We start from the raw sequence: 27,983 nt of genomic DNA on the forward strand, positions 1-27,983 counted from the left end.
ATGTTTCGTACATGAACAGTTTTGCACATTACTGTCACAATGTCCACACAAGCTATCCAACACAGAATACCTATTTGCCAGTGTAAGAACTAACTTACGGGTGCTCTGTTGACCCATCCTGGTGGTGGTGGAGGTGGTAGCCACTGGGGAAACTATGGTTGGTTGGGTCGTAGGCCGTACAGTCTGGTGTGAGGAGGGAATTGATAAGGATGCACTGGTGAGAATGTCTATCCTTGATACAGTGGCATGCAAGAAAGAAACATTGGTGCCGGTTGCGGTTGATTGATGAGTGGTGTCATTGGTACCATTTGTGGTCGACTGATGAGTGGTTTTACTAACTTTCTCCTCCCATATGTCATCTCCTGTTGAAAATTAGCATGTTTCTTATGTAGTGGTAATCCCAGCACATCATGTACACTTCTCAGAATTGTGTTTGAAAGAATTATAATTCCTTCTCTGTTTGGATGAATATGGTCAAAGAACAAGTTTTTCCTTACATCTCCATGTTGAGTAACAAATTCTTCATAGCTGTCAATAATCTCAACATGCATGGTGTCAGCAAGATGTTTTAGTGATTAATTGATCTCTTCGATGTTGTTTGTTACTGACACATTTGTAGGACGTGGCAGTATTGTTGACAAAAACACTTGACCATTTGGTTTGACTAAAGTTTGAGTTCTTTTTAGTAGATTTTAAAACTTTTCAATGATACTGTCTTTGCTGAATGATGAAATATTATAGGTACCAACATGTAAAACAATACTGTCATATTTGCCTTGTATATCAGTTTCATTGTTTTCCAAATACTTGTATACACCAGCAATTTTGGCACCAGGTAGGGTTTTCACCCTGACATTAACATTTTGACTTGACATCATTCTTGTACTTAGATGTCTCACAGTGCTGCTGCCGATGATGAATACTTTTTTGGGGTCAGATTCATGGTTGATGCTTTCATTTATTTCCTGGACATTGTTGATATTTAGATTTTCAATGTTTATTTTCGTCACTGTGTTAATATCGGTGGAGTTTGGGCTACTGTTGGCATATCGCAATACATTCATGATGCAATACATAAGGATCTACAGTATCTGTAATGTACACGATAATTGCTACTGGAATAACATTTGGAATACCATTATTAAATACAGTTGAGAATTTTATTTCTTGCCTACTGGACTGAATTATAGCCAGCTTTTGCATGGTGCTAGATTAATAGTTTCTGGCATGAGTCCTTTTGTAGATGTTTTTTTTTACTTTAGTCTCAAGAAAATAAATCGTTGGAGTGAGCTTTAGTGAGCTCCAAGGAGCTCCAAGGATTGATTTTCTTGAAACTATCGAGTGTCAGAAAAACCATCTACAAAAAGACAAGTGCCAGAAATATTTTCTAGTTCAACGATTCTTATAATGTTAATATAATTATTATAAAATTCACTGCATTTTATTTTTTTACCGTGACATCACTCCTGATATATGTTACGTCACTAAAAGGAATGCATGCAGTATTACATATTATGTGATGTCAGGTACTACCTTTGCTTAAAGAATAATGTAGTCGACATGTCTGTCTACTTTCTAAACAACGAAATTGACTGAAAAGAGTACATTACTGTCTAGGGGATTTGTGCTAGATAGTTTTTCTGGCACCTTTTTACTGGTAGATTGAACTATAGAAAGGTTTTTAATTATACCACACAGATGCAATCTAAAGATGCACTTTACTTCTGTTAAAACAAATCTCCAGGTAAAAGTAGTTGCTGACCATATGTATTTTAGTGACATTGTCACTGAATGTATGGCTGGATATGTTGTACCATAATTAACTTCTCTCCTTGTTTTTTGTGCAATCAAGTGTCAAGGTAACAGTGAATGTGTCGCACCGTTTGTTGTCATTTTTGTATTGATGAGTTATGTAGCAGCTAGAAACTGAATGAATTCTTCCCTTTAAAGTCATAAAAAAGTTTTGTCCCTTTAGTTGGGTTTTTTTTTTTTTTTTTTTTTTTAGGGGGAGGAGGCTTGGCTTTATTTGTGTAAAATTGTTCATAGCATGTAAAAAAAACCTAACAGAATTTGGAATTTAAAAACAAATCTCACAGTTTTCAGAATAAGTATGTAGGCCTAGTATTAATGTGATATTGATTTTATTTGAGATCTATAATAATAATTAATTGGGGAACTTGATGATGTCAAAATTGTTGTCTTCTACCAATGACCAAGGTACAAAAAGTGAATGCTAACTGGATAAAGCAGTTACTATATAACTGCATACGGTAGTTATGCACTTACGGTGCTAAGATTGCCTTATGGAATGGAGCACTATAGTCTCCACAAGTCTTAAGTGTTTGGAATACCAGCTACCACAAAGTCAATGCAGTAGTGCCAAAATAATAATGATGTTTATGAAAAAGCTCATTTAATTTGTAGATAATGAACTGAAAACCCCACAAAAAAACCACTACTAATTGGTACTCTCTGTATGGGTGCCATTCTACTTATAATACTATGAATTGATTCTTATTTCTTAATATCAAGAAATTCATTTCATTCAGATATCTTGTTCTTGGTCATTATATAATAAATAGCAGTATACCGAGTTAATTACATGGTTAGCATTGGAGGCTCCACAGAAGTGTCCACTTCAATATTATATTAAATTATTTACTATAGGTGACGTGGATGGGACTTTAAAGAAGGCAAGTAAAGTTCCACTTCCTAATGACCCAGAGGAGACATGGGATAGTCGGGAACCTTCTAATCACGAACAATCAGAAACGATGGCAGCTGACAGTTTGAACATCAGTAAAGGTATTTTAATAAATATGTGTATTAAAAAACATATCAAAGACATTATTAAATTGTCATTATTGAAAATACCATATTTCTTCTAAAATTATGATCACAATTCAGTTCAATTATTTAAATAGAGAATAATACATGAGTGGCCGAAAGCGAGTTTGATACGTTTTTAAACGAGTTGTTAGATAAATGGTATCTAACGGACATGAATGTATTATTCTATTTCTTACATATCCTCAAAAACCAGGTTTTAAGCAAATTTTAACATCTTTTTCGACTAAAGATATTTACAACCCTCTGTACTTGTAGCTGACTTAAGCGTCACAGACACATACATGTACATGATTGTCAGGTTAACTATACGTCACAGTGTAATTGATTTCCATTGTGTTGTTTTTCATTGGGTATATGGCATTGATGACCTGGTAACAACCTAGGAGCAGCCAGTCGTATTTCTTGAAATTGTTAACACACATACATTAACAATATACTAAATAACGCATGTGTTCTTATCAACAAGTGTAAGAATTTTTTTTATTATGGTCATAATTATATCTCCACCTATTGAAACATTGCTTGTGGATTCTATATTATGTGGAGTCAAGGGCAATCAAATGATGCCAATATTAGCTCACCAAGCCTGAAGAACCATGCATGGGAGGTTATGTGATGGTGGGGCATCCGTCATCTGTCAACTTTTGTTATTTTTCGGGCCGATTCACAATCTAAACTGGACATCCTGACATCTGATTGACTGAGACATTTTCTACTTCTTCTCCAGTTCCACCAGACAGTTTTTAACCAATCTTGGTCGAAATGATCCTCTCATAGCCCTGACAAAGTGTTAGTTTTGTATCATTTTTAAATCCAAGATGGCCATCCTGGCCATTGATTGACTAAGAAATGTTCTACTTATTTTCAAGTTCCACAGGACAGATAAGTGCCTGTTTCTAAGTGAAAGAAAGGAGAATTATAATGCCTGTAATATATGTTTGCCATACCTAACATCAAATAAATGGGGTGGCATTACAAAAAGAATCAAGGCACAATAATAGGATCTTGTCCAGCTAGACAATGGGCCCCTTTTTATATTTTATGGTTGTGCAACGTACTGCCCTCCTTGTACCTGAAAACATGAAATGTCATCTGTGTCCCGTCCCAAGAGTTCTAGGTAGCAATAAATAGAAGGGTGCTGTACCCTGCCCATGATTAACGCTGCCACGCTGCCCTAATTCGTTGCCATACAAAAATAATAAAATTGAAATCTTGCTTTTCGCTCAGTGTACAGGGTTGTTACAGGTCTGAATTCCTAACTAAGAAACGTTTCACATTACCTCATTTGGTCACAGGTGTGAAAGTCCGACAACAGAACTGTGTCATGTTTTTTCTTTTCTTTTGTTTTTCGTTACGTTATATGACTGCAAATGAGCAGGCAGCCATTCTTAAAAAAGCTTGATTGATGAGTAATCCTCAGTCTGTCACACACTGGACCACAAATTACGTAACTAATACAATTAAAGCAAACAATCAGTTGAAAGTAGACCAACAAGATAACAACATAACAACAAAAGTGAGGTTTATTTTCATAACTAATAAGTTATCGAAAGTAATGTTTTTTTAAAGTATATTATGATACATGTTATAGTTTTAACTGGTATAACCTGCCATTATAAATACAACATTAATTGCATCTTTATAATAATGCACAAGTAAAACTTGCAACACTGTTTATACTTTTACACATCTCTTTACACTGTTTTTAATTGACTTAAATTTAGAAGTTTTTAATATTGATGTTGATCATCAATTCATTTATATGCAATGTATTAATGTACCATTGTTAGACACCCAATAGCCGATATATATATTTTGTGCTGGGATGTCATTAAGCATTCATTCATTCATTCATTCGTCTGCAAAAGCTTGCTAATGAAATTATTCTAGACTGTGACCTTTAATAATAGTGTTTTTAAAGTGTCAGAAATTAAATGCAGTTGCAAATGTATCCATATGCCAATTTATTTATTTGTTTGTTCTTTTATAAATTCCTTTATTTCTTGCTATATTTTTCTAATAATTCTGTCATTATTTTTCATTCATAGATTTCTTTTAATTATTTTATTTATTTATTTTATTTGTGGGTGATAATTAAATGGAATAAAGTAAAAAGTTTGTTTTATTTAACGACGCCAGTAGAGCACATTGATTTTTTATTTTATCTTGGACGTCAAACATATGGTCATTCTGACACTGTTTTTTAGAGGAAACCTGCTGTCGCCACATAGGCTACCTTTTTACGACAGGCAGCAAGGGATCTTTTATTTGCGCTTCCCACAGGCAGGATAGCACAAACCATGGCCTTTGTTGAACCAGTTATGGATCACTGGTCGGTGCAAGTGGTTTACACCTACCCACTGAGCCTTGCGAAGCACTCACTCAGGGTTTGGAGTCGGTATCTGGATTAAAAATCCCATGCCTCGACTGGGATCCGAACCCAGTACCTACCAGCCTGTAAACCAATGGCCTAACCACAACGCCACCGAGGCCGGTCATAAATGGAATAAATACTACATATACACAAGGCCAAACAAAATAAATTTCTGGTCTCTGGTCAGCGTGTGCATGTCGATTTTGACCCTTGTGCATCAACTTTTGTTTTTTTTATGACAGTATGACGATTTTTGTGGGGCTTTTCTTTCTATGATATATTATGTAAAACCACATTTGGAGCCAAAATGCCATCGCACATGAACCAAGATGTGCATTCTGATTTCAATTTAAATATGCCTCTTATTTCGGTATCAATCTAAACCCAACTTTTCTGTGCAATCCATGCTCTTTTTTTTTCTCTTTTTTTTTTAAAAAGCTGCATTGACTGACCAAAGACCGACCTTTTTTTTTGTTTGTTGTCCAATAGACCATTTTTCATTGTTCTTTTTTTGTGTGATCCAACATTTTGTAATGATTAATTATGGCTTAATCATGTTTATATTTAATGCATTGGTACAATAATATTAAATACAGTTATGAATGTACTTTTTCATAAAAAATCCAAATTTAAGAATAATAATTTTGTTACTAAATTAAAAGGAAGCAGGAATAAAAGAAACCTTTAAAAAACCCTGTATGATATTTTTTGGTATAAATGTCAAAAATTCAATCATATCCAACACTTGCCTGGAAAATATGACTTCTGCGTTAAAAATACCCTACAATTAAATTAGCACTCTGCCCTGTCAAAATCCTAGTTAGAACACTGCCCTACCCCAACCTTTTATATACCTCTGGTTTCTATATTTCATTTTAAATGCAGCACAATAAAAGAAAACTGATAATAAATAAAATGATAACCTTGCTACCAGTAGTTACAAAGTTAAGTCTCTTGTAAAGTAATTTTTATATCATATTTAGTACTAGGAATTTGTTCATTGTTGTTGGGTTTTTTCTTTTTTTCTTTTTTTCTTTTAGATCAAGTTAAAGACCTGTCAGAATGGGAAAAAAAGTGTCCAATTACTTTTAATTATAAACAAGTTGTTGCCTGTACGGAAATTCATTCATTTTCAGACACAGAATATTTAGATTTTAATTTTTTTTACTGGATACACTTAAAAAAGACAGATCATATTAAAGACATTGAAAGACAATTAATGACCAGTAAAACAACCATAGATGTTGCATCAAATAACAGTATCACCACTGAATGTGGCACATTTTGTGAAGGTTTATGGATTCCTGATTGGAAACAGTTTGTCAGAAATATTATTACAAGCAAGCTAAACTTGTTTTCACACAGAAAAGTGGGAATTGGACATGCCCATGAAGTTGTTGATTATTTCCAGAAAAATGTTGATAGTTTATTGGATATACAGACAATATCTGTAATATTTGTTCAAGGTGCAATGTATATTATTACTGAAAAGAATCTTCTTGATGATGCTGAAAATCGAGTCATTAATACATTACAGAAGATATGGGATGATTTTGAAAATACACACACAGAAGGTCTTAGTTATGCAGTTGATGGCAAACACACCCAAGAAGATCTTAGTCATGTTGGTGGAGAGCTTAATCACCCAGTTGATGACAAACACACACTAGGAGAGCTTGATGAAGTGGTTGGTGACAAACACACACAAGAAGATCTTAGTTGTGTTGGTGGAGAGCTTAATCACCCAGTTGATTACAAACACACACAAGAAGATCTTAGTCATGTTGGTAGAGAGCTTAATCACCCAGTTGGTGACAAACACACACAAGAAGATCTTAGTCGTGTTGGTGGAGAGCTTAATCACCCAGTTGGTGACAAACACACACAAGAAGATCTTAGTCGTGTTGGTGGAGAGCTTAATCACCCAGTTGATTACAAACACACACAAGAAGGTCTTAGTCGTGTTGGTGGAGAGCTTAATCACCCAGTTGGTGACACACACACACAAGAAGGTCTTAGTCGTGTTGGTGGAGAGCTTAATCACCCAGTTGGTGACAAACACACACAAGAAGGTCTTAGTTGTGTTGGTGGAGAGCTTAATCACCCAGTTGGTGACAAACACACACAAGAAGATCTTAGTCGTTTTGGTGGAGAGCTTAATCACCCAGTTGGTGACAAACACACACAAGAAGGTCTTAGTCGTGTTGGTGGAGAGCTTAATCACCCAGTTGGTGACAAACACACCCAAGAAGATCTTAGTCATGTTGGTGGAGAGCTTAATCACCCAGTTAGTGACAAACACACCCAAAAAGATCTTAGTCGTGTTGGTGGAGAGCTTAATCACCCAGTTGATTACAAACACACACTAGGAGAGCTTGATGAAGCGGTTGGTGACAAACACACACAAGAAGATCTTAGTTGTGTTGGTGGAGAGCTTAATCACCCAGTTGATTACAAACACACACAAGAAGATCTTAGTCGTGTTGGTGGAGAGCTTAATCACCCAGTTGGTGACACACACACACAAGAAGGTCTTAGTCGTGTTGGTGGAGAGCTTAATCACCCAGTTGGTGACAAACACACACAAGAAGGTCTTAGTCGTGTTGGTGGAGAGCTTAATCACCCAGTTGGTGACAAACACACACAAGAAGGTCTTAGTCGTGTTGGTGGAGAGCTTAATCACCCAGTTGGTGACAAACACACCCAAAAAGATCTTAGTCGTGTTGGTGGAGAGCTTAATCACCCAGTTGATTACAAACACACACTAGGAGAGCTTGATGAAGCGGTTGGTGACAAACACACACAAGAAGATCTTAGTTGTGTTGGTGGAGAGCTTAATCACCCAGTTGATTACAAACACACACAAGAAGATCTTAGTCGTGTTGGTGGAGAGCTTAATCACCCAGTTGGTGACACACACACACAAGAAGGTCTTAGTCGTGTTGGTGGAGAGCTTAATCACCCAGTTGGTGACAAACACACACAAGAAGATCTTAGTCGTTTTGGTGGAGAGCTTAATCACCAAGTTGGTGACAAACACACACAAGAAGATCTTAGTCGTGTTGGTGGAGAGCTTAATCACCCAGTTAGTGACAAACACACCCAAAAAGATCTTAGTCGTGTTGGTGGAGAGCTTAATCACCCAGTTGATTACAAACACACCCAAGAAGATCTTAGTCATGTTGGTGGAGAGCTTAATCACCCAGTTGGTGACAAACACACCCAAGAAGATCTTAGTCGTGTTGGTGGAGAGCTTAATCACCCAGTTGGTGACAAACACACCCAAGAAGATCTTAGTCGTGTTGGTGGAGAGCTTAATCACCCAGTTGATGACACACACACCCAAGAAGATCTTAGTCGTGTTGGTGGAGAGCTTAATCACCCAGTTGATTACAAACACACACAAGGAGAGCTTGATGAAGTGGTTGATGACAAACACACACAAGGAGAGCTTGACAAAGCAGTTGATGACACACACACACAAGGAGAGCTTGATAAAGCAGTTAATGACAAACACACACAAGGAGAGCTTGATAAAGTGTTTGATGACAAACGCACACAAGGAGAGCTTGACGAAGCAGTTGATGACAAACACACACAAGGAGAATTGAGTAAGTGTGGTAAACACAAATGCAAAAAAGAAAGCTTTAGTAGTGGTGAATACATGAATTATTTGATAAAGCTTAATCATCAACAAATTAAACTTTGTGAAAGTCAATCTGTTAAAGCTTTTGTCATAACTGAAATGAAGAAAAATAATCTTGACATTGTGTTTGAAGATGAAGTAACAGTTTCTATAAAAGTTAAAGATGAGTCTGTTGGGGAAAAAGCTAAACATGTGTTTTCAGAATTGTTTGTATCTTATGTTATTGATGTAAACATTAACAAACCAACTAATTTTTTAACAAATGACTTTGTACAGTTGCTTAAAAAAATAAGAAGAGATGGAAAACTGTATGTAGAATTAAATAATAATGTTATAACACTTGTTGGAACCAAAGATATTGATGCGAGTTTGTGCAGCTTACTGAAGAAAGTTATGAATGATTGTATTGCAGATGATATTTTGTTGCCAGCAGACTTTGACATGGACATGATTCAACATTTGAAAACTAAGATTCTAGACTTGTTGCAAGAAGAATATCTAGTTATTATTGAGCCATTTACAAAGGATGACTGTAATGGATTTACCTTAAAGGGCATTGGGCGTGATGTTCAGAATGTGAAAACAGGTGTCAGCAAAATGGTGGATGAAATGTTAGAAGAACAAAATAGTACAACGACAGATACTGGTGCTACCACCACTGCAGTGAAATGCCACTCTCTAAAATTACAGTTTTTACATTCGTGTCAAGCAGCCAAACTAGACTTCATCAACAAACTGAAGGAAATGGGAATGACAATTTTGAGTTTTGATATTTCTTCATCTGTTATTCATTTTGAACAAGGCATCAGTCCAGGGACAGTTCAGTCTTCACTAAATCAATTTGTTGTTATAGACAGTCACAGTTTGCAAAATCCTAAACATTTAACTGTAAAAGATATTCAGGACAAACTTGCTGCAGACCAGTCTTTGGATGGTTTACGGTATGATATCATTCCCACTGATGAGCAAGGAGGTAATGTGTTTTATCTTGTAGTGATAGCTGGTGACCAACATGCAGTACTGACATCTAAACTGAAAGAAATTTTAGACAATTACTCAGAACATGAAGAATTCTTTCCTCTTTCAGATCACCAGATTACTTTTTTGAAAGAAAAAAAAAAAGTACAAATCAAAACAATAGATAAAGATACAAATGTTCGAATAAAATGTTCTACAGATCGGAATGGTTTCACTTTGCGTGGTTTGAAATTAGAAACCCAAGTTGCAGTACAAAAGTTGAAAAGTTTGATGACAGACATTGAAAATGAGATGGTAGAAGTTGAACTTAAAGAAAGTGTGTCGCAGTTATTACTGAAAAGTGAAGAGGCTCGATTTGAAACTGAAAATATTCTCTTTAAAGATGGCTTTTTATGCAAATGGTGCCTTGAAGAAAAAGCTGTTAGAGTACTGTGTTTTCATAACAATTGTATTGAGGATTTTGAAAAAAGATTAATTGAAATTATTAAGGTGGAGAAAGTGCCCATTGGAAGTGAAACTGAGTTGAATCTTTTTCAGGTAGTAAGTGATATTCAAAATGAAAGAAACCTTCATGGTGGAAAGGTATTGATAATATTTCAGAAAAAGTCAAACAAAATCATTATCACTGGAACTTCAGATATAATGGAACAAACATTAGCAGTTGTAAAGAAAACATTGAACAGTTCACAAAAACTGGAGGTTGCACAACTTGTTCCAGATCTCAGAATAGCAGATGGATCAAGAGAATCAAAAAAAGATATATCAGTTGTTACAAAAAATACTTCATCAGATGGACTAAAACAACCAAAAAAAGATATATCAGTTGTTGTCTCAAACAATACTGCATCAAATGGACCAAAAGAATCAGAAAATAATGTATCATTTGCTGCCTTAAGGAATACTACATCAGATGGTGAAAAACCAAAAACACAGGAGACTGTAATAGCTTCACCATTTGAAGAGTCGAAGAAGCTTACAACAAAGATCAGTGCATATTCTCATGTTACTGGCAATGTTAAAGGGGAAAATCTGCAGATATATAACTTAGATGAAAATGCCCTCAAAGAAACAGATGCTAAACATAAATATGCTAGGAGTCCAGTTCTAGATGAACAAACACCAAAAGAATCTGTTGTGAAAACAATGACCACCTTTACCAACAAATCTGTGCAAGAATCTAGCATACCCTCTCAAAGCAATGTGCTGGTTGATGATAATAAAAGCAGATCTAAATTAGAGTTCTCTGTTCCGATTAATAAACTGGCTGCATCAGATTTGCTGAGTCCTGATGGAAAACCCCTGCTCTCTAGTGTCGAGGAAAAGCATAATTGCAGAATTGAAATTGATGGAATGTCTCAACATGGTCATAAATCAGATTCTGTCATCAAAAATCAGGAAATGGCTGCTTGGTATTCACCAAATGGTGTGTGTGTTGTTGCTGTGAAGGGAGATATGTGGAAGATGAAAGCTGATGTGCTACTTTGTCCAGTCCATGACGCAACGCAGAACCTTCAGGAACTCATTCCAGCTGACTTTTTAAAAGGTATGTTCCAATGTTTCTGTTTTGCATTTTCAGGTAGAAACTTTAATCCTATATAATGTGTCCAGTATTCTGTACTTTAATAATTTTGATCACAATTAAATGCAACAAAATGTTTCTAGAGCAACTGTTTAGTTTTATAACGTCAATATTAACATTTAAAGTTTGTTTTATTTGACGACACCATTAGAGCATATTGATTTATTAATAATCAGCTATTAATTGGATGGTAACATCAATATATGATGACTATAACTTAGAAAATGTATTTCTCAAAACGTAAAAGAGAAGAAAAATGACATAGATTGATATTTAAATTAGGCTGCATTGCTTATTATACATGTACTTACCAAATACATTAGGGGAATCTGCATGATACACCACACACACACACCCACACACACACATACATGTGCACACATTACTCAAGTTGAGAGTCAAATATATTTTATATGCAAGACTTGGTGTATTTCTCCATAATACCATTAATTATTAGCTGAACACAGCAGAATTTTCACTGTTGTGAAATTGAACACTATGTCTTAATTCATAAATGCAAAAAAAATCCTTGATGTTTATATTTGTGGCACTGATGGTCCTGATAAAAAAAAAATTGAATAATGAAACAGTACCCCATTTTGTATTGAATTCACCCAACAGTATTCTTTGTGTAAATGGTTAATGTTCATGAACATGTATGCACGTGCATAGTTTTTACTCAGCATGTTTCTTGGAACAAATTTGAATTTTTTTATGCCTCTTAGGAACACGACATTAGAAGATAGCGTAACTGGAACTTCAGACAGAAATGTTGCACGAAGACTTTTGATGTTGCTAAAGTGCAACATTTCTTTCTGATTTTCTATCTTGGAGCTAGGCCTACCCCTATCTCCTAATGTCATGTTCATACAAGGTATATCAAAAGTTCCAATTTGTACCAGCTCACATGTTAACTACATGTATATGTTGAGAGAAAATTACGCAGCAATAACTGCAGCAGCAATAACTGCACATGCATTTTATGTTCATAAAAATTAATCATTTATGTAAAGAATATTGCTTCCTGTATTTGATACAAAATTCTTTCATTATTAGTGCTCTACCGATCCAACTGGAAGGGACTATCGGTTCCATCTCCATCCGTCTGTCCTTCCTTTCTGTCTGTCTGTCTGTCTATCCGTCCATTTGTCTGTCCCACATATAGTTTTCTGGATGTTTGTTTTTCACAATGCCTCGAGATATTCAGCTGAAATTTTGTGTATAGCATTTTCATATATCATGTTTTACCCAAATTTATCTCATATACCATTAGAAATCAAGATTTACCCAAATTTGTTTTCCAGACTCCCCTCCCCAGTACCTCAGAATATTGAGCTGAAAATTTTGTGTGTAGCTTTAACATGTTCTGTTAGAAATCAAGTTTGACTTTCATGGCAATTTACCCATTTTTCATAGAGATATACTGTGAACTTAGGAGATGGGAAAATTAGTTTTCTGAACTTTTTTGTTCAATGCCTGAAGATATTGAGATGAAATGTTTTATATATACATGAAGCTGTATCATGTACTGTTACAGATCAAGTTTAACTTTCAAGGCAATTTACCCATTTTTCAGAGTTATGGCCCTTGAACTTAGGAGATGTGAAAATTTTTTGGGCCCGGTAGGGGACCTGTATTACTTTAGCAGTATTCTCAGAATGCTTGTTTTTGATAAATTTATCAGGACCATCATCCAGTGCCACAAATTAACCCTTATCCTGCCGCATTCTTTTTGCTAAATTTAAAGAATTTTCACCTGTTCTACATTTCTGGTAATTTTATTAAAATCCATGGACATTTTAACATGAAATTACACCCATATATATCATAATGATCCACCTACGTAATGATAGCATTTTGTAGATGGTTATTTTATTTATGTTACCATGGCAACAGCTGCAAATTTCAATATACCATTTTTTCATTAATAATTAAGAAAACAAGAATAAAACGCTACTATTTTTCTTTTAATTTAAGTGTATGCTGTGATTTATTAAGCATAGTTATTGATTTAAAGAAAAAATTAAGTAGACGACAATTTTTTTTCAGAATAATAGGGTGCAATGCACATACTGTCATCAACGCTTTTTTGTAAATTATGAAGATAATGTCCAACATTAACTATTATACATTTCTAGTAATATTATTAAAACCTGTTGATATTTCAACATGAAATTACACACACATATACAAAGGAAAGCCACCTATGAAATTATAGCATTTTGTTGTCAGTTATATTATTTATGTTACCATGGCAACAGCTGCAAATTTCAATATACCATATTTTCATTAATAATTATGAAAAGGTTAATTAAAAACTAATATTTTTCTTTTAATTTAAGTCTATGCTGTGATTTATTAACCATACTGCTTGATGTAAAGAAAAAATTAAGTCGACAACCACGGTTTTTCTGAAAAATTGCGTCAGATGCACATTTGGCTATCAACACATTTTTTGTAAATTATGAACATAATGTCCAACATTTAACTATTATACATTTCTGGTAATATTATTAAAATCAGTTGACATTTCAGCATGAAATTACACACATACATGTATATACTAAGAATATCCACCTACATAACGCTAACATTTTATAGTCAATTATATTATTTATGTTACCATGGCAACAGACAGCTGCAACTTTCAATATACCATTTTTTCATTAATAATTATGAAAACTTTAATTTAAAACTAATATTTTGCTTTTAATTTAAGTCTTTGATGTGATCTATTAACCATACTACTCGATTTAGAAAAAGAATTAAGGAGACAGCCACTTTTGTTTTTGAATAATAGGGTCAAATGCACATACTACCATCAACGCGTTTTTGTAACTTGTGGACATTGTGTCCAACATTACCTAGACACTAAAAATATGTATACTATCTCTATTACTTTATATATCTTTGTCAAATGACACACGATTTAAAAAAAGGTATATGCCCTTTCACTTCCTGTCATTTTCAAATGAACATTATTAATTCTGTTATCATGGTAACCAATGCAAAAAAGAGGAACCGTTTCCCATATGAAATGTTTTAAATGAATTTATTTGAATACATATCACTGTATAATGATGTAATAATAAGCTCCCAGCTGTTTACAAGAAAAGGGTGAAAATTGTGAATTCTGTTACCATGGTAACCAATGCAAAACAGAAAACAAATTTCTAAAAAACCAATGTATAGTGACATAATTGTAATATGTCTGTACAAAAGATATATGAAGCTTATTCATTCTGTTACCATGGTAACCAGTTCCAAACTATATGTTACCATGGTACCCAGATCGAAACTGTTACCATGGTAACCAATGCAAACTACTGGTTACCATGGTAAAGTATGTAAAACTGGAAACGATTTGCTGTATGCATGCAACTTTTGGGTCAAAAGTAAAGGACACCAGTAATCAATAATTTGAGGGTACAGTAAAGTACGCTTATAACGAACTGCAAGGGACCAGCTTCATTGGTTCGTTATAACAGTAGTTCGTTGTACACATTTGCAGAAGTTGGTAATTTTTATTCCGAAAGTCGGCCATTTTGAATTTTGAACTCAATATAATAGTAAAAAAAATAAAAAAATGCCTTGGTGATTATAAGACATTTATAAAAAATATATCATTTATTACAATCAATAAATACAACAAAACATTACTGAAAGATCACATCAAAAGAGTTTAGTGAATTACATGTACCTAATCACGTTTCGTCACGTAATCACTAATCGTGGTTTGTTTACTTAGCGTTGGACGCATAACTTCTAATGCTGAGTCAATGTCCGCAATGCTGTCAAATACTGGCAATCGAATATCTCCTTTGCTCTGAAAAAACAGTCTGACTGTCTCGAGTGCCTTGTGCGTTTCAACTGCTGTGGGCGTTGGCTGTTCGGGTGGCTCCTGTGTATCGTCCTCTGGTTCAGAATCACTGTGGCCGTCTCGTTTTCCGATAATCTCTGAAACGATGTCGTCATCTGTCAGCTGTTCAGTGATTACAACTTGCTCATCTGCAGTGAGATAATCTTCCAGAGTGACACCATCTGGCACTGGCATGGCTCTCACGAGTTCATTCCACACTGTCTGTAGATTTGCTAACGGGGTGTTGTCGTCTTCGTCGTCAGAACTCTCAGAACACGCAGCACTTTTGAACCCACCCTTTGCAAAACAGTTCACGATACACGATGAGGTCACGTGATGCCAAGCACGATGGGCTGTGTTGATTGCCGTCAAGATGGAAACTGAGTGCTCCTGTTGACTGTCGAATGCCTTATTGATGTCACTCAAAAACGAAAAACTGACACGGATTTATAACAAACAAAGAGAATCCCATTAATTACCGCTGATTAATATCATTGTATATATATATTGAGTTGAACGTGTCAGACTGTTTTTGGAGTACGGTTGATCTCACGGCTCAGCTGTCCGTTAACACTGATTGGTTTGATACGTAACGGTTCCGGTATAATTAGTGACTTAATCCCTTAATTGATACCTGTTCCCAAGTCCAGACAAACAAAAGTTATTTAGGCTGTTGTTTTAGTGCGGTCAATCCCACGGCTTTGCAGCATTTTACACTGATTGGTTTGATACGGTATGCTTCCGGTATTCACGGTTCGTTATGTAAACACTTATTTACACTGGAATTAACTATTTGGGACCACAAAATTGGTTCGTTTTAACAGTTAATTCGCTATACATAGTTCGTTCTATACATTAAAATGTATTACTAATATATAGGGGAGAAAATCGGGACTTTACAATCAGTTCGTTCTAACCGGTAGTTTGTTATAAGCGTGTTCGTTCTAAACGTACTTTACTGTACTTGAAAACTCCAGATCATAACTGCCACTACTAGGCGGTTATGGGGTTTGGAATCTTTTGAAATTGGACACTGCATTTCATGTACAAACTTTAAGCAGCAGCTATCTTACTATAATCGTTCTAAAAATTATTAAAACGTATTCATTAATTCCCAAGATTTTAGGGTACATAATTTTACCCTTCATACCCTCTGGCAGAAACCCTGGACACTGATATTAGAATAATAGAAATAGTGAAAAGGATTTTATGCATTTCAGTAATTTATTGTGACACAAGATACTTGCAATAGTGCTTCACATGGTCACAATTGTAAAAAAAAAGGAAGTAAAATGTCCATTTACCTAAAAAAATGTTTTAAACCCAAAGAAACAAACATCAAGATGTGAGCCCTAATTAAATATGTACTGTATACATAATATATATCCAGTGTTGAACACTTATGCATGATACAAAATAGATCAAAACGGTCACCTGAGTAAATTGCTGACCACAACTACCAAACACATGGAGTGTGGGGCACATTTTCCTATGGGGAATAAAATGACCAAATTCATGGTTTTGGGTTTTCCATGGGTGAGAGCAACTACCAAATAAATTTGGTTGGAAATGGTCTAGTATTTCTGAAGACATAATAGTTTAAATGCATTTGTCTATATGAGACCGGCCTTAGTGGCGTCTTGGTTAGGCCATCGGTCTACAGGCTGGTAGGTACTGGGTTCGGATCCCAGTCGAGGTATGGGATTTTTAATCCAGATACCGACTCCAAACCCTGAGTGAGTGCTCCGCAAGGCTCAATGGGTAGACAATTGGCTTAATTTCCCCCTATTTGTGCCCCACCCTTAGGAGAGGGGTAGAATGACCAAATTCATAAGAAAATGGGTCACGGATATGCAATTTCTATATAACTATTGTGAACTCCATCCCCACCTAGGGGACATTCACAAGTTATATACACTGGTCATCTATTTGCCTTTATATATTATTTGAATACTATCCAGGTATAGCACTTCAGGCAAATGAGCTGGCCTAAAACCTTTTCACCATGTATTTCCATCATTTTACTCTGACACAATATTAGTTGTAATCCATGTAAAAATATGTAGTGATTCATTTGCAACCCTATATAGCTGTTCAGGGCTGTAACTAGGATTTAAACAATGAACCAATGGAAGGTGCAAGACACCATTTTGCGGTCATTTCAGGGAGGTTACATACTTAAAACAGCAGTATCAATAAACTATTTTTCTATTATTTTAAACACCCCCCCCCCCCCCCCCCCCCCCCCCCCCCCCAATGCATTCCTCCTACACCAGGGGCGGAACGCAGCCCAGTGGTAAAGCGCGGATGGTTTGGGATTGATTCCCATCTGCGGGCTCACTGGGCTATTTCTCGTTCCAGCCAGTACTCCATGACTGGTATATCAAAGGCTGTGGTATGTACTATCCTGTCTTTGGGATGGTGTATATAAAAGATGCCTTGCTACTAATGAGGTCTGACAGTGGATCTCGAGTGTCATCGTCCGTGTAGTGTCTCACAGCTGAAGTATATTTCTCGTTCTATACAGTGCGCCATGACCGGTATATCAAAGCCCGTGGTATGTGCTATCCAATCTGTGGAATGGCGGCTATAAAAGACCCCTTGCTACTATGGAAAAAAAATTGCTGGTTCTCTCTTTAAGACTACCGTATTTGACCGGAAATTAGCCCATGTCTTTGAATAAGCCCCCCTCCGTTTTGATAGCATTTAAGAAATTAGGCCCTCATTCATAAATAAGCCCATCCCCAACTTCGTCACCTTATAAATAACACGAAACTGCAAGTTTGCTCAAAGTTCTTTTAAAAGGTCATACCTCCTGCAGATAATTAAACACAAATGTAATACAATATTTTACCACCAGTGAGATTTAGCAGTCTAACAGTAACAGTGTGTAACATTGTTTTCAATTTCATGCCTGCAGTATTTCTTTGAAGTACTCATGCCCAAGTCTGAACTAAAACCAATGTCTATTTTTACCACCACACTGGGTCAGCAGTTAATGCTAATTAGGCAAATACCATATACTGATTGGCTAAGAACAAGGACCTAGATTGACAACTCTTTGTAGTGTCAGCTGGCTGCCTGTGTCAGAAACATGTGTATATGCTACTGAGTTTGTTGTTAATTGCTGTTGTTTTAAGTCTTCGCAGCATTAAATTTTGGATGTAAATAAACAGCACTGGTAAGTAATTGTAACATAGAAGGTGTGTTTCTGATAATTAGATACTAGTAAAAAACCCAATTTAATTAATAAACAATTATTATTTATTAACGGAACACTAATTAATAGATGTGCTACTGAATATTTTTGTTTTCTTCCTAGTTTATTTAATTATTATTATTTATTTTAATGATTATTATTTTATATTTTTTCAACAAAACTGGCCCCTTGTCTGGGAATAAGCCCACCCCATGCTAAGCTCACAATGAGTTGTCTTGGGGCCCCTGGGCTTATTTCCGGTCAAATACGGTACTAGTATGTCAAAATTACCAAATGTTTGACATCCAATAGCCGATGATTAATAAATCAGTGTGCTCTAGTGGTGTTGTTAAATAAAAAATAAAACACACACACACCATTGCCTCTACCCGCTAGATGAGGTCCTGCTGTTTGGCAGTAAAGCTAATATGAATAATTGTTGTTATCCAGATTCAGGGATTTTCGTTCAACTCTGGCAGAAATCTGCCAGCATCCCCAACAAAAATTAGAGCCCGTACGCTTAGGCCTATACCACTTCATTTAAAAAAAAAAAAAATCATTTTGGGCCCTGTCGCTTATGCCCTTGGAGAGGGAGGTCAGAATGTGTTTATGTGTGGCACAAAATGTAGCTGGAACTGATTAAGACATTTTTGAGAAGTCAAAAACGTGAAACGTTTATGCGTGACGCACAGTAGTCCGAACGGACGTAGAAAATGTGCTCCCTACCGCAATAGGTCACTTGAGATGTCGCACAAGTAAATGTTGAAAACATTATTATCGGAATCATGAATTTATATTTGTTTAACTTCTTCTGACATGTTTATTGAGGGAGTGAAAGAAGAAGAAATCACTGGCAGTTGGTCCCGCGAAGTATTGTATCTGGGTCAAGCGTCGATAATATAGGTCAACTACACTTTGAAGTTTTTGCGATTTTTCTTTGATATTTTTATCAACAATATAGGATCGTTTTATGATTTGTGATTATTACATCCGGAATACTCTGTTTTGCTATGTCTGCTAGGGTTTCTGAACTTCATGCTTTAGACCGGCCTCGGTGGCGTCGTGGTAGGCCATCGGTCTACAGGCTGGTAGGTACTGGGTTCGGATCCCAGTCGAGGGCATGGGATTTTTAATCCAGATACCGACTCCAAACCCTGAGTGAGTGCTCCACAAGGCTCAATGGGTAGGTGTAAACCACTTGCACCGACCAGTGATCCATAACTGGTTCAACAAAGGCCATGGTTTGTGCTATCCTGCCTGTGGGAAGCGCAAATAAAAGATCCCTTGTTGCTAATCGGAAGAGTAGCCCATATAGTGGCGACAGCGGGTTTCCTCTCAAAATCTGTGTGGTCCTTAACCATATATCTGACGCCATATAACCGTAAATAAAATGTGTTGAGTGCATCGTTAAATAAAACATTTCTTTCTTTCTTTCATGCTTTAGATATTGAGCAGGTTAGGTTTTGTTGATGTGACTCAGCAGTTCTGTCACCGTGTCTTGTTCAGACTTTGTGTTCTTATATTCGGTGGACGCAGGTGTTTCGTCAGAATTGCAAGCATTTTTTTATTTTCTGTAGTTCTAAACGTCTTAAGGATATGAGAAATACTATTTTGATGCCAGTCAAGATACATGCCTTGACCTACCTAAGGTTAACAACCCTCACAAGCTGAGAGCATTGGCTGTGTCAATATCTCTTCACTGCAACATGCCATTAAAAAACATTCTATTTGGTTGTTTTTGGTCCATCAATTTAGTCTTCATGAATCATTATTCATTATTATCAGGATATCTCAACCGAGGATGTTGATGGTTTCCACAGAACATTGGGATTCATTAATAAATAACTACTTGTGTGGTTTTATCTCTGATAAATATTGTAATGATATTATGGACTGCAATATTTTTTTAATGAAATCAGTCTTGGTTAGGTTGCTATAATCTTCCATTGTATCAGATATTCCTGTGTTGGCTTGCTAAAGGGAGTTTCCACAACCTTGGTTTGCAATCCCACCTCCTACCTGTTGAATATTACAAATAGGTAAAGAGGTCAGATTAAGATGAAAAGAAATGGAGAAATCTTTTGAGTGTTTCTCTTTTCATGAATGCTTAGCCTGACCTCACCGGTTGGGCTCACCCATCGGTTGTCTTGCACTCCGTATCCATGTGACCAGAAGTATGGTGTTCTGGATAAAATGGAAGATGTAACTATTGATTGGCTGTTGGGATGTTTGGACCATGGCTGGAGCACTGTTCGGTCGATGGTGCATGATAGTACATGTATTAATATAAACAACTTTAAAAATTACTGTTACTTCGATAAATCGTTTTCAAAATTTATTGATTCAACATTAACAAATAACACAAACAGTTATTTAATCATTACTTTTAAACAACAAAGAAAATAGCTAAAATGATCTAACAAAATAGTATTTACAGATTAGAATTATTCATTAGTTACAAAGTAACCATACAGATTAATGTTAATACCAAAACATACATAAAATTGTGATGCTCTCGTCATTTGAATCTAAAAACTTTAATATTTTGAGGTGTTTGAAACTGTTAATGGGATGTTTTCAATTCCTAGATATTTTGCTTCTTTTCAAAATTAAATTGCTAGTAGCATTGCCATATGAACAACCATTTTGTTTTATTAGTGTATAACTTGTACTAATGTGTAGTTATGTTATATGCTTACAGATTATTTTCTTTTACATTTATTTGCCAGTGCTGTATATACATGTATCACTCGGGCCAAATAGATATTTGTGCAGCAGTAAATATGTTTTCTTAATACTGTCATCAATATAGTTGGTTAAACAAGGCAATGAATATTTTAAATGATAAAATAATAAAGTAAATGTGTTGGATTTTTTTGTTTTTTAATAGGTGAAGAATTTTCACAATGTCAGAAATGTGTGAAAAGCTTGGATAAAAAGACAGTGGAATTTGTTCAAGTGAAAAACCAGAGATGCAAGTGTCTTGCATTTACACTGATTCCAAGACCACAAAACAAAAACAAAACTGTCAGCATTGATACAATTAACCAGACATTCAAAGAAGTGATGGACAAAAACTTTACATCAGTTGCGTTTCCTACTACTGTTGATGTCCATCTTGTCATACAGTGTGTAAAAGATCTGCTGTGTACGAAATCATCTCAGCAGATTCTGAAAAATATATATATTTTATTGGAATATGACCATGAATTGCAACATCTGAAATCTGTGATGGACAAGAAATGCAACAAGTGGGACATGACAGGTAATGTACTGAATATTGATGTTTTATTTAATGCATGCTTAACTAAAATCATTACAAGTATTTTTTTAACATGTATTTGTCACGCTTCTGGCAAGACAAAATTTAATGCAGATTAACAGGCTGAAGTTGATATTTCTAATACTAAAAATATGAGTGACAAATTCCAAGGCACAAAATTTCATGCACACCGTTGTTCTGTTCATGTGATGGTTACACAGTTTACACATATCACCAATCGGTTACATGATGAATATTTACACTTAAAATTAAAAGTTACAAACTTCAGAAAAACAACTTGTTATGACATAAATATATGTGCATGATGTCAATCAGCAGAAAAATTGATTTGTTAATTACTACATGAAGTTGTCTTTGTATACTGTTAAATGAGTTACCGTGGACTCTTGTCTAAACCGGATTCACTTAGGACCGATGAAGTATGCTGGTTTAGACAGATATTGTCCACAGTTTGTCTTGCGGTATAGTGATAAGAAAATACCAATGTAAATAATACAAAATATTCACCAAACGCTTGACTACGTGTAAGACATCTGTGAAAGATATTTGTGTTTCTAAGAAACCAATGAAAATTAAGAAAAACAAAATATGACAGATCATCAGTCAGAAGCGGGCTGGAATACAAGTTCCGACCAAACTTGAATTTTGAAAGTGGGATATTAACATCCACTATGGATACCAACATTTGACAGTAATAAAAATGTGTCCAAACCAGAATGCAATTAAAAACAACAAGCAGAATAAATAACATTATTTTCTTGATTAAAATGACATGAAATAGGGGTCTGAATTTATAGTTTTATTGTTTTAATAAATGTCACAGTACTTCAATATAGTCTAGCTACCAAGTGTCAGCGGAAAAATAGTCCGTTTTTCAATCAGTAATAATCCCAGTTGATTTTGCAACCTATACATCCATTACAACAGATTTGGTTCATTGTTTATTAAAGGAAACATGACACGAGACCATATTATAGCTCATTTTAAAAGAAAAATGATATAAAAATAATATACAAATAACTTTATAACAATAAAATACGTGTAGTTAACTTAAAATGAAGAAATTACGCTAATCAGTATCAAAGTACGATTTATGCATATTTCTTCGTGAGCGTTCGGAAAAAAAGGGAAGTGACGTCAGAGCCGCTGTACTCTTCCATTGTTGTTAACTGTTTATATATGGAGTAAGGGGCTTACGATCTTTTCAGTCCAACAGTGCCGTACTGCGCGGCCTTTGGGTGTAAAAATAAACAGTTTAAACGATCGGGATTGTCTTTTTATGGTTTTCCAAAGGATTGTATCCGAAGAAAGACGCGTGTATTTTATCGCAAAAGAAAAGATTGGACACCAACACCGCATAGTACTTTGGTGTCAGCCTATTTACAGCCCGGAGCCCGAACGTTACCCGGAGACAAAAACAGTACTCGGTTGCGAATGCCGAGGTGTACATTGTACATATTTGGCACAAAGATACACCTCAGCATGATGTATTTATATATGTTAAAACAAAAATGTAGAATTATTTTTTATTTATTTATTTTTTTGAAAAAAAAGAAGATTTTTCATGTTAGGGCTGTAGGCCTACATAACAAAATCTGTATTCACCGTCCGAAGAAGGAAACGTCAACAAGTAATTAAATATGGCATATACAAACATGGGATTTGGCATGAGGATACATCTCAGTACGATGTATTTAAATATGTTTTTAAAAAACGTGTAGAAAACAATAATAATTTTAAATAATGTTTTTAATCTTCGGGCGGAATACGTCACAAAAACGTTCCTCATCGCCCGAAGCCCCAAAGCAACACGAAGTTCAATACAAAATAAACCACTACTGTCAGTGTCGAAATAAACTATTATGTTTCATCCACGGGCTGACTTGAGAATCGGAGTGTTGTTTTAGTTAATTGGTCCTTTCTTTCCGTGGCCTGCACATGTGATTCCTGATTGGCAGGTGTATATTGCAGGGTATCGACCAGGTAAGTGATTACCACGGTCTAGACATACGTACAAAATACGTGCCAGTTTTTTTAAGATCACAGGGTATTGTGGCGTAACCTATCGCGACTATAGTACAATGTTAATGGACATTATCAGCCGCCCTGCTTCATTACTGTAAATAATGCTGTAAAACCCTTGATTAAGTAGACTTTCCCATCTAAAATTACAAAACTGACCAATTACGTAGTACCAAAGAAAAGAAAATTATCACTTGGGTATCGTGAGTGGTCATTTTTACTCTAACGCACCCTACCAATAGGCCTAATAATATGCTACTTTTTTATGAGAGAAAAATACTATAACCCCATTTCGTTCTATTGATGCAAATAGAAATATATTATTGATTATACTCTCAAGTCATTTATGTTGTTTTACAAGCCAGGTTAATGAAAGTGAAGTGCCTTGTCGTAAATTAGAGCGTTTGTTTACACTTAAATTTCAAAAAAAAATTGTCCTACATTTATATTTTTTACATATTTAGATACATCATATCGAGGTGTATCTTTATGCTAAATATGAACAGTATACACCTCGGCATTAGCATCCGAGTTTTGGTTTTGTCTCCGGGTTACTTTCGGGCTCCGGGCTGTAAATTGGTCGACCGGTCTGGTCTGGCACCATCAGTTTCTCCACCCTCCGACTCGCTATCCGTTTTTTCTTCAGTATCACTGTTGTAAGTAAATGTGTGTCTTTCTTCATTTACTAACAGCTCATATTGATACGGCAAAATGTTTTGCGAACGAACACTCATTGTTTTGGTAAGCTGTGCAAGTCTTAGATTCTTTATGAGTGGTACGGACTAATGCTTTTAAGTGTAAGGCTTCAGATCAAGCGACGCGTCTCTGACGTCACGGACCTCGTGATTGCCCTGCTCATTAAAGATCGGCAATTTCCGCTAAGAGCTCGTATCTGGGGTTCTTTTATGGAGATATTTTAAGTAATTAATTTTTTATAAAAAATTTTTTTAGGTGATTCAATTTATAATTAATTGTACATGGTTGGTGCCAAATATGGTTTACGTGACATGTTTCCTTTAAGCCTTCAAAGAGGCGCAATTATTTCATAATATTTTAATTACTGGGGAACTGCCGTCATTGTTTAAGAGATAAGACCACGTGCCGGAGTAGACAGAGCTAATTACTACTTACACAGTTCTTTTGTTCTTGAATTTGCATCGGTTTAGGCAGAGCTTTATTCATAATTAATTAACGGTAGCTGGACAGGACTTTAAAAGTGTGCTGGTTTACACAGAAATCCACTTTAGACACTATGCTGGTTTGTACTGAGTCCACTGTATATTAAACTAGAATAAAAACGGAAACATGGAGAAATTATAGCAGATTAAAACAATTTAATATCTAGATAACATACAATTTTATAAACAATAACAGTACTGTAATGATTATAAGAAATAAGATTATAAACAATACAACTTGGTGCCTCATTTTACGATCCACATTACTACATTGTGTACATGTAATTCAATGTAAGACACATCCACATCACATACCAGCAAAAATGTGTTTGGCATATATAATTATAATATGTGAAAATCCCTGGGATGAAAACTAGTTTAAGTGAACATTACAATACAACAATTAACAAATGTCAAAAAGTTGCCTTCTTCAGACTTTAGTTTTTAAAAAATGCAGTCTCAGTGTGAAAAATCACACAGGAAAAATAGTCAGTATTTAAGTATTTTACATAATAATAATAATAATAATAATAATAATAATAATCTTTATTTAAAGAAGGTGGCGTATTCAGTACCTATAGATACTGGTCTCCCATCTAGCCTAGCAGTATATTTATATTCGAAGAAGAATATGTAGCCTCAGAAACATGTAAGTTTTATTTATAAGAGATTAAACTAGCTGACAACTTGATAAATGGCTGGCTACAAACTCAGGATGGTCCCTTTATTATAAACTCAAGAGGGTTTATTATGTGCAGTAAAAAGGTACTTCATTTGAATTTTGGAAGCAAACATATTAATTAAGTACTATGATTTGTACGACGGACAGTCAACCAAAGTAAATGTGCCAAACCTGAATTTAAGTCAAAATAATTAAAAAGGTGAAAGAAAAAGAAGAGTTAGGCCAAATAATAAATAAATAAATTAATTAATTAATATTTTTTATACTTTGTAAATACCAGATATTTCAAATGAAGTTGTATATGACTAAAGAAAGAAATGTTTTATTTAACGACGCACTCAACACATTTTATTTACGGTTATATGGCATCAGACCACACAGATTTTGAGAGGAAACCCACTGTCGCCACTACATGGGCTACTCTTCCGATTGGCAGCAAGAGATCTTTTATTTGCGTTTCCCACAGGCAGGATAGCACAAACCATGGCCTTTGTTGAACCAGTTATGGATCACTGGTCGGTGCAAGTGGTTTACACCTACCCATTGAGCCTTGCGGAGCACTCACTCAGGGTTTGGAGTCGGTATCTGGATTAAAAATCCCATGTCTCGACTTTGATCCGAACCCAGTACCTACCAGCCTGTGGACCGATGGCCTGCCATGACGCCACCGAGGCCGGTTTGTATATGACTAATAAACTAATGTCCAAAAGAAAGTATACACTGTGTTTGGGAAACCATGGAATGAAAACAAAAATCAATGTGTATATATTTCATTAGATGAGACTCTTGCCATCTAGTGTGAACAATGTCAGATCATTCAAACATGGAAATAGCGCCCGACTGAGACCCACAAACGGGGGGGGGGGGGGGGGGGGGGGGGGGGGGGTGTCAGGTTGTGAAAATGCACAGTACGATAATTGTTCAACAAGTCTTCATAATCTGTAAAATGTCATTCAATTTTCAGCAAAATGTCATCAAATGTCGAATTAATAGTGTGTATGCCCACCATGCGCATTAATACACGCCATAACACGTCGACACACTGATGACGTAAGACGACGAATGACGTTAGGCATGATGCGTTGCCATTCCTGAAGGAGACATTGTTCCAGTTGTTGAGTGGTGATTGGTGTCACTGGCCGTCCTCTAACTTGCCGATCCAGGTAGTCCCATAAGTGCTCAATGGGATTCATGTCTGGAGAACATGCTGGCCACGGTAAAACATTGATGTTGGCATTATTAAGAAAGTCGATGGTGAGCCTTGCCGTATGAGGTCTCGCATTGTCGTGTTGGTAGACAATGCCATGTGGTTGTTGCTGCATAAATGGCTGCACAACGGGTCGCAAAATTTCATCCTGATATCTTTGAGCATTCAGGTTGCCGTGAATAATAACGAGCCTCGTTTTCAGATCACCGCAGATCGCTCCCCAAACCATGACACTACCGCCTCCAAGTGGGTGGACTTGTTGAACACAATTTGGCGCCACACGTTCACCTAATCGTCTGTATACTCGTGCCCTACCATCATTCCTGAACAGGCAGAACCTACTCTCATCCGTGAACATCACGCGTCACCAGTTACGCACTTGCCAACGTCGATATCGCCTGGCCCATATCAGTCGGTTACGTCGGTGTTGAGGTGTTATGTGAACTCCGCGGTAGGGTCGACATGCTCGAATACCGAAGTTTCTTAATCGGCGATACACTGTCTGTCGACAGATCTGATGTCCCAGTGCCATCGCTGCCGTTGACGTCGCTGTCAAGCGGTCCCTCAGATGAATGGTCTGGATGTGACGATCCTCACCTGGCGTGGTGACTCGTGGTCTACCGCTCCTAGGCCTGTCTGCTGTGTGGCCGGTTTGTCGTAGACGTTGCATCAGTCTGCTGACCGTGACGCGGTTGCAGCCAAGCGTTCTTGCAATGGCTGTGTTTGTGGCTCCCTCGATCCCTCTCAATACTGCTTAATCGTGGCATAACTTTGGTGTGCTTTTGATTGCTGTGCTCGTGACCTGTCGGACAAGCTGTTTTATACCAGTAGTCTGCACGTGGATTTCGTGCTACATCACCCAAAGTCGTTTTTCCATTTAATGCGGTATTTGCGTACAGTGTCAATTTGTTTCGCGTTTTGTTCCCGGAAATGTTGTGTTTGTACATGAGACATGTTTAAGTATTGTTTTATCAAATATTTCTCATTTCGATGAAACTTATTAATATTTTTAGTGTGTATACTTTCTTTTGGACACTAGTTTATAAATGATGGTAAACAAACAAACAAAGAAAATCAATTGAATAATAAAATAAATAAATAAATACATGTAAATTAAAACATAATT

General features: G+C 36.0%; 1 protein-coding gene across 1 annotated transcript in view; it reads left to right on the forward strand.

Moving 5' to 3' along the window:
- The window catches only part of LOC121391262, a 65,359-nt gene that overhangs the window by 5,935 nt on the left and 31,441 nt on the right, over positions 1–27,983 (forward strand). The window contains exons 3-5 of the mRNA XM_041522950.1: positions 2,668–2,805; positions 6,265–11,391; positions 21,376–21,750. Coding sequence (XP_041378884.1) covers positions 2,668–2,805; positions 6,265–11,391; positions 21,376–21,750 — 5,640 coding nt within the window. The remainder of the gene's footprint in view (positions 1–2,667; positions 2,806–6,264; positions 11,392–21,375; positions 21,751–27,983) is intronic.

This window comes from Gigantopelta aegis, unplaced genomic scaffold (genome assembly GCF_016097555.1).
Source record: "Gigantopelta aegis isolate Gae_Host unplaced genomic scaffold, Gae_host_genome ctg2018_pilon_pilon:::debris, whole genome shotgun sequence".
Lineage (NCBI taxonomy): Eukaryota > Metazoa > Mollusca > Gastropoda > Neomphalida > Peltospiridae > Gigantopelta > Gigantopelta aegis.